Raw genomic sequence first — 8,590 nt, forward strand, 5'->3', positions numbered from 1 at the left:
AATGGAGTTGAATTTGTGACAAAGCCTTATAATCAATTCTTGTCTCCTCAGCAGTCCAGTCCTCAATTCGGTTCTTCCCAAAACTATCCAGTGCTACATCATAGTCGGCCTGTGCCAACAACGCCCGCATCTTGACTTGCCATAAGGTAAACCTTGTGTCACGATCCAGCATCGGAAAATCATACTTCATGGATGGCATGAGTCGATAAATCTGTGTACACAAAGTAGTACAAGCCGATAGAAAATTCTTGATAAAATTAATTTGCAGGGCAAAAAAGTAGGATAATAGCACCTGGTAGTATCCGCTAGTGGACGTAGCTGTTGAACAGAGAACAAAAAACTGAACTAGTACGAAAAGTACAGATTCAGTTGTCCCTTGTGATGACGTGGAGTAGTACAACTACAGTTGATGTAGTACTCCACTAACAACGCAGCTCAAACCTGGCGTCTTGCGGCAGCGCACCGAAAAAAACGATCTGGTTTCGATCTCTTCACGTCACGAAGTGATGACTACACGGATCAGAAGCAGCCTCGAGCATGGAGGTGATTCGCGATTTGATAGCGGCGCAGCGTAGATTTGTCTCCGATCCAGAACACGAGGGTAGTTTTTGGTGGATTTCTGCTCTGATACCATTTGTTAGATAATAACGAGATAAAAGAGACACGAGAAACACGGATTTTTACGTGAAAACCCTTGCGGGAGAAAAATACGAACGCACGAAGGCGCAATCACTATAAGGAGGAGTATTACAAGCACGAGACGACAGACCGTCTGAGGTGTGACTACATAGGGTATATATGAGGGGCAACACATAGGAGTCCTTGTAGGACAAGTAAACGAGTTGTACTCGTACGTGTCGGTACCAACGCAAAAAGCTCACACCGTATGTACTACGTCTAGTCCAATACGGTACTAGAATTTGGATCACAACTTAACATGATCAGTGTTGATCAAGGTAAGATCATTGGCGATGCCACTCTTAGTTTTAGGATGCCGCCAGAGCTAATTAAGGTAGCCCTGCCACTGTTAGTTTTAGGACGCCGTGCAGTGCAGTGCAGGCAGCTGGCACCTCGATCAAGAACTCGGTCTCGGGAGTCAGCGACAGTTAAGTTGCAAATGGCGATATGCATACTTTGAACTTTGTTTTTTGCCGGAATGCATAATTTGAACTTGAACTGAAGTAGACGTGTGCGTATTGTAAAAGCTTATGCTTCATTCCCGATGCCTAGTGTACGTACCAGCAGGAGTGGTGCGATGCATATAGTATTGTTGGGCTCGCGTACTCGATCGAGTTATGCATTGTTTCTTTTGACATGAGGAGATGGGCAAGATGCATACCTCGTGCTCCATGTTGTATCCTCTTATAAATGTTGCACGCACTGAAATCCACAGCAAAGAAATACCACAAGTAAATTGCAAGTGCCGCATCAGTTCCAAACAAGCAAAGCAAAGAAAGACAAGAATTCAATCCATCCAACCAAAGGGCAGAGCACATGCATAGGAAGCAGGAAGAGGCAAAGGTAAAGGCATGCATAGCAGCAGCAGCACAAAACTTGACTACCCCTGGTCAGGAAGAAGAAAGGTAAATCACAAAAGCCCATGAAACACAACTCATCGCTGATGAGTGCGTGCATTTTTGCTGCAAAGGGTCTCCACTCAAAAAGGCATCTTCTCTCCTGACGTTGTAAGAGCATCTACAACCGGCACTCTCAAATGCTCCACAAACATTAACGGATGTGCCTGGTCAGTGACTAGACAGGGAAAAGAAGGAAAAAAGTTACCCAACCGGACCCCTCATATCATCTCTACACGTCCGGATTGTCTGCGAACCCTCATGTTGAGGACAAATCTAGGGAGGATATGAGGGCTCGCGGACATGCCCAGTCAGTCTGCCATGTAGAACGCGGTCCACCCGAACCATCGTTCCTCTTCTTTATTCATTACTCTCTCTCTCTCTCTCTCTCTCTCTCTCTCTCTCTCTCCATCAATCACGTGCAACGAATAGACATATGAGAAAGAAAATGAGGAGTGTGGATGTAGGGACGGACAAATAGGTGTTCAAAACGGACACGCCCGGTCGGTCTGCCATATGTAGAACGCGGACCACCCGAACCACCGTTTCTCTTCTTTATTCATTACTCTCTCTTTCTCTCTCTCTCCTCATCTTCACCAATCACGTGCAACTAATAGACATATGAGGAAGAAAATGAGGTGTGTGGATGTATGGATGGACAAATAGGTGTTCAAAATGGACACACCCGGTCATTGACCGGCCGCATCCGCGGACGTTTATATAGGGGGTCATATTTGCTAAGTCCGGCTGTAGATGGTCTAAGGTGCTTCAGATTAAGAAAGCATATGGCAATGGACTGAGATCGAAGATCTCTGCTCCCTCACTCACTCTCTATCGCTGTTGCGGGCTGCCATTGCGAAACAGGATTTCGTCCCGCTTTATGTATTTATTTATTTTGCAAAATGACTTAGATCTATTATAAAATTTCACCAAAAATACAAAGCATCACAATCATAATAAAAATTACATTGAGGTCCCTGAATCACTGAACTACCATTGTCGCCACCAAAACGAGCTGCTGGCATGCCTTTATCACCGCTCCCACATCGGAGTTGGCTTGAACTTGCCGATAAGAGCTAGAAAGTCTTCTTACACATGCCCCTCGGAACCAGCGCCCTAGAGCCGCGGTGGTCACCATTGAACCCTTTAATCAATCTGAAGATCCCAATGCAAACTCTCACCGTTGCGTCAAAGGATCTGGAAAGAATCTACCCTTAGCATCTATTCCGTCCTAACGGACACACTTGCGGAGGATTGATGTCTGAAAGACTGACTCGAAGAAGAAGCACCGCCATCCGTTTGAGCACTACCCCTACGCGAACTAAAACACTAACATATCTACAAGCCGGAGCCGAGGCACTAGGATTTCACTCCCTGCGACACACAAACATGAGGCAAACCAGCGAGCTCAAGGCGTACCCACGGGCTCATCGTCAGAGACCGAGGGAGGAAGACTTTGCCCTAGATGCCTTGCGGCAGGAGAAAGAAAGACGTGGTGTAGTCGCTAAGCTAAATTATGACATAACCATGCCCCTTTTATATTAATAAAGTCACATGGCGAAATGATACAAGATATTGATGAAATCCTCGGAAGTTGATCAAAAGGATACACGAGAAAACTAGCAGAGAGCAATAAAAACACACTAGGGTGCACTACTAGACGCCTCCAACGAGCCGACGAGAAGAAGCACAGGAGTCCTGCCATTGCATCCCCAGTCATCGGCGACGCCCCCAAGAGGAAATCCTTAGAAGTTGATCAAAATAAAACAGGAGAAACTGTCACCATTGGTGGCAGCCAAGCCCCGGTTTCATCCTGGTGGGGTCCCTATCATGGAGGGGCTTGTGGCCTGCTCAAGTGGACGTTGGGGTGTGGGGTCGAGCGAAAGCTTTGCGCCTTGTCTCCGGCGGCGACAATGGCTGCCGATGGCTGGACTATTTCTCAGGGCAATCTAGTGTGATGATGATGGGTCGAAATGGAGCAGCCTCGGCACCATGCCTACAACCACCAACCACCGTAGGAGAGGACGGGAAGGCCACTTCTTCCCATCCATGTGCAATTCCTTACCCTTTGCCCACCTTCAGCGGCGAACCCCACCCTGTCACCCTCCGATCGCAAACTATTTATTTGGTATTTTTCCTCCTCAAAGACAACTATTCACTTGCCTGTACTCGTCTCGTATGACCACCCACATGTTTGTTATACTATTGTGTAATCCTACACAAGTATATATAAATAAATGGCTCGCATTGAAAGGATGACGACCTCTAACAGTACAGACGGTGTAATATGTATGAACTCTTAGGGCTGGCGTGCGGAGCGACCGCTAGTGCAAAATCCTCCCAGTGCGCGACGGATCGTATGTGCCCTCTTCAGCTCAGGATCACAATTCTTCAAAGTCTCGACAAGGAGCTAGTACACCATCAAAGAAAGAGTATGTATACTTCTCTCTTAGAAAAATAGATGCATATTTGCTTTTGGCGCGCAGCTGCATTGGAGATATCCATTTGTGCTTTTTAGCATTATTTCTGAATTGCTATGTGAAGATTGAATATCACTCTAATCGTCCAGTAGGATTTCTGGCTAGCTGATTTCATGGTCTGCAATTGCCCTCCCTGCATATCTTACATAGTTTTTTTTTCTTTTTACATGGAACGATGCCAGAATATACCGGCAAACGATGGCTACGACCGACAGGTCACCTATATAAATCCTGATTAGATGCGATTACATTATGTGGCTTGTTCCTGTTGCAAAATGACGGCGTGCTGTTTTAATAGCAGTGCTTTGTCGGATTTTCATAAGTTGTTGCGTGGACTTGTGATGTCATATAACTTTCAAGTAGCTCTCACATGATAGCAAAATGATACTTAGACGAAGACGAAGACAAAGTTCTGCATCTTCTCGTGAATCCAGAAAACATTTTTGAAACCATCTTCGGTGTGCATCATAATTTTCACTTCAAAGACTCATCCTCTTTTTTTTTTCACTTCAAAGATTCATCTTCTGGGTTTAGACGGGCTGGTGAATCATGAAGAGAAGCCAGTCGCGTCGATTCGCCATGGCCGGCATAAATTGCCTGCTCCTGGGGCTCTTTAGGTGTATGCATGAGTTTTACTCTTCCTAGTTATATATATCATGCTCTGCTTTGAACAAAGCAAAACACAGGTGTTCCGAGTCTGATAAATTAGTGATGTCGATGTTTTCTAAGTAAAATGCAGATGGTTTGTGTTGTCCATTGACATGAGAGAGACTAGCACAAAACTGATGCCTAACCTTGTGTATAATGATGATATGCAGGGGAGGAAACGCGCGGCAAACCCTTGCCATGAATTAAGCTGAAGAACATGGTGTTGTCAGAGACATTGTCACTTGACTGCATGGAACCCCTTAATGCTAAGGCACAGTTGTCCCCCTCTGGTCCTCCAGTTCTACAGTGACCAAGATAAATTGCATCACATTATTGGCAAATGCCTGTCTTTCTGAAGATAAATGACACCATTCATTGCTGTTTATCATGTCAGAAATCTTGGGTAGCTTGTCATGCCTGCGGGGACAGCACACGAGCCAATTGCTTGTCAGGCTCTGAACTTGAGAAAGGAAGTAATTCTTGAAGCGGCACACGAGCTGATGTGGCGAGTTCCAGGCGCTTGGGAAGCTGTTTAAGCTGCACTCACAAAGTTCTTCATGTCCCGGCCTCTGCCTCTCCCCGGTTACAAACTTTGATGTTGTTTCAGAAAGAGATCCGAGAAGTTTCAGGCGATTCATGAATTGTTTGTCGGTGCGCCGAAAACTGTTTTCGACCTGGGTATGCATGTCTCTTTTTGGGACTTGGGAGCATCCTGGAATGTTGGCAAATGTTGGGAGTAATCCATGCTCAAGTATCATCTTTTCAATCGATCATTGCCACTGATCATACAGAGATGAATTGGCACTAGTGCTGCTGCCTGATCATACAAAATAATTAAGGTTCTATGTTACATCATCGGTCGCCACTAACTGAAGCAGAGGACGAGTAGCGATTAAGTTGACATGAAAGGAATTGATTAGTACAGTCCCTGAGCCCAGGAAGCTAGGAATAAATCAGTCAGAAGAAGGATGGCCGAGGTGATCTGCGAGTCAAGCCTTGTAGACGACGACGAAGCAGGGGAGGATGGCGGTGGGGTTCAACACCTCCAGCTCGTCCAGGCTCGAGTACACCCCCGCCGTCCCCGCCACCGAGTCGTACTCCTCCTCTGCTTCTGCATCCTCCTCCTTGCCCGCCGTCTCCGCCGTGCCCTCGCAGCGGCGCTTTACCCGCCCGGCGATGACCCGGCACACGAGCATGGCCCTGCGCTGCTCTCCTCCGCCGCCCTCCCCCTCCTCCCCACCCACGGCCACGGCATCGTCGTGCGCGCGGCCGCTGGTGGCCATGGTCCGGACCCCGGGCGCCCTGAACTTGAACCCGTCGCGAACGATCCCGCACGCGGCGCAGGAGGAGTTGCCGGCGCCGTCGCAGAGGTGGGTGGCGCCCCCCGCGCCGAGGGAGCACGAGAGCGCGGCGCAGTGGAAGCGGAGCAGCTCGTTGCCGTCGGCGGTGCATCGGCCGGCGCCGGGGCGCCCCCCGCGCGCCCTGGCCTTGACGGCGTCGCGGTAGGCCTCGAAGCGGGCGAGGGTGGCCGGCGCGTTGTGCACCTTGAGGATGCGGTCCACGGCGCACACCGGGGTCTGCTTCTTGAGCCAGCTCGACTGGAAGATGATCTCGATGATGTTCCGGCTCGTGTCCTCCGGCCCCAGCTCCGACACTGTCAAAAGAACCAATTTTTTCTCACTTATATCAGCTCCACTAAACCAATCATCTAGTAAAAAGTCTAAAAACATATAATCACTGTACATAATATGGTCAAATTGTACTTTGAAAATAAACTGTTGAGAACTGGCCATGTCATTCATGTGATGTGATGATGGCAGGAACAATCTTCTAATGTGTGTCTACAGTGGATTAATGCATAAGATAAGCCTTGCAATCTTCTAACTGGTCTGGTCCTGTGGCTGGTCAAATTGTACTTGGAAGAAAAATAATGTTGTGCCCTGGTCATGTCATGGTGACAGGAACAATCAATCTTCTCAGGCAATGCAAGTGTGTCAACACTCTACAGTGGGTTAATGCATAAGATAATCCTAGCTAGCTAGATGACTGTTGCAGGGACACTTTGCACAGTGATTATTAGAGACCAGACCACCATCATGAAAAGCAGCAGGAATAATTAAAGCACACATCATGCATCATGCATGCCATTGCAAGCCTCACTTTCACCAGTCTCTTCACTCCTAAAGTTTCAGCTAAGCACATCTAGAAAAATAAAAGTTTCAGCTAAGCAGAGCAGTACTAGCTAGGTGCACCCATAAACATTGGATTCGATGTACTATGTAACTAATCGTTGTGCCATTAGAAATGCACTACAAATAAAATCTAAGACAACACTTTAACAGGAGACGCTGTGTTCTGTTTGTTCTACTAACAGAGTAACAGTAGGTTGGTAGGTAGGATAGCAGAAGAATCGGGGCAGGGGAGAAGCAAGAGTGGTCACTGTAATGGCGGGAGCAACAGTGATGTGCTACCTGCGTGGCGGGTGGCCTGGTGGAGGTGGAGGCTCTCGGCCCGGACGAAGACGTCGCCGCAGTCGGGGCAGGGGAAGATGGCGGCGCGCATGGAGGTGCCCCCGCCGGCGGGGTCCACCACCATGTGGCACTCGTAGCACCCGGACAGCCTGCGCAGCCGGAACGACGACCCGCCGCCGCCCGCCGTCGACGAGGACGAGGACGCCGTGGAAGACCCCCAGTGCCTCGACGACGAGCCCACCACCACGGCGCCTGCTGCCTCGTTCCCCTGCCCCTGCTGCGGCTGCTGCAGGGGCTTCTTCACGCGCCGCTCGCCGGCACCGCTCACCGACGCCCGGCGCTTGCACGGCTCGCCTGCTCCGGTCGCGGCGCCGGAGGGTGGCTCCTCCTCGGCGGGCGGGCGGTGCAGCGTGACCCGGCGCGGGCTGGCGTCCCGGAGCTTGCAGATGGAGGCGGAGCAGCCGAGCTGCGTCTGCTTCTTGGACTTCTTCTTGCACCTCCTGCTGGAGGCGTCGTCCGCCTGCGCCGGCGCCGGCTGCGGCGGGGCGGCGCGCTGGTTGTGCTGCTGGTGCTGCGCCGCGTGGCTGTTCCGGCAGGAGAAGAGGCTCCTGAGAGCCAGCCTGTAGGAAGGGCTGTCCGCAGCCGCAGCAGTTGCAGAGCTGCCATGGCTGCTCTGCTGCTTCTTGCCGCCCTGATCCGCCGGCTTCTCCTTATCCGGCTTGGGGGTGGCTGGTGATGTTGCCGTCAGCTTCTTCTTCCTCGCGGGCGTGGTGGTGGTGGAGCTCTTGGCACCGGCTGATCTGCTCGGTTCCACCATTGCCTTGCCGCCCTGTGAATGAAGTGAGCTCTTTGAGACAGAAGCTGGTAAACTTGCTGGCTAGCTTGGATTTGTTGTGTAGGCAGATGAGATTCAGGTGTGAGCGTGAGCGTGAGTGTGAGCAGAGTGATATGATGGTGCTGGGATGGGATGGATGATGGCTGCTACTGCTAGCTAGCTCAGTAGTAGCTCTGATGGCTGGCCAAAGTGGCCGGCTGCTTTATGCTTTGTGGGGAAGGGAGGGAGGAGGAAGAAAGGGGCCGGACCGGACGGTGAGCCAATTAACTATTCTTTCTTACATGCGTGTACATGGCACTGTGTTATGTGCATAATCACACTTAACCCTAACAAAAATGCATTGCATCATAACTCATAATGAAGCAGGTTTTGGGCTTGGTTTTGTTTACTGGAATTCGTACGTTTGGGACCTGGAATTCATCTCCTTCCTCCATCGAGCCTTGCAGTTAAAGAATGGAACAGCCCACGAGCGTGCTGCTGCCTGTTTAGATTACTGGCCATGGCTCTGAACCGGATGCACATGCGCCAATCTGCAGGAGATACTATCATGTCATCCAAGCAGAGAACATATATATTCCTCAT

General features: G+C 49.8%; 1 protein-coding gene across 1 annotated transcript; it reads right to left on the reverse strand.

The window, feature by feature from the left end:
• Positions 1-5,446: 5,446 nt before the first annotated feature.
• On the reverse strand, positions 5,447-8,218 carry LOC123191187 (uncharacterized). Its single transcript, XM_044603975.1, has 2 exons — positions 7,174-8,218; positions 5,447-6,356 (listed from the first exon to the last, which is right to left on the reverse strand). Exons 1-2 carry the CDS (start codon positions 7,988-7,990, stop codon positions 5,692-5,694), a joined length of 1,482 nt encoding a protein of 493 aa, XP_044459910.1. The 5' UTR covers positions 7,991-8,218; the 3' UTR covers positions 5,447-5,691.
• Between the last annotated feature and the right edge of the window lie 372 nt (positions 8,219-8,590).

The sequence above is a fragment of the Triticum aestivum genome, chromosome 2A (genome assembly GCF_018294505.1).
Source record: "Triticum aestivum cultivar Chinese Spring chromosome 2A, IWGSC CS RefSeq v2.1, whole genome shotgun sequence".
In the NCBI taxonomy this organism is placed as follows: domain Eukaryota; kingdom Viridiplantae; phylum Streptophyta; class Magnoliopsida; order Poales; family Poaceae; genus Triticum; species Triticum aestivum.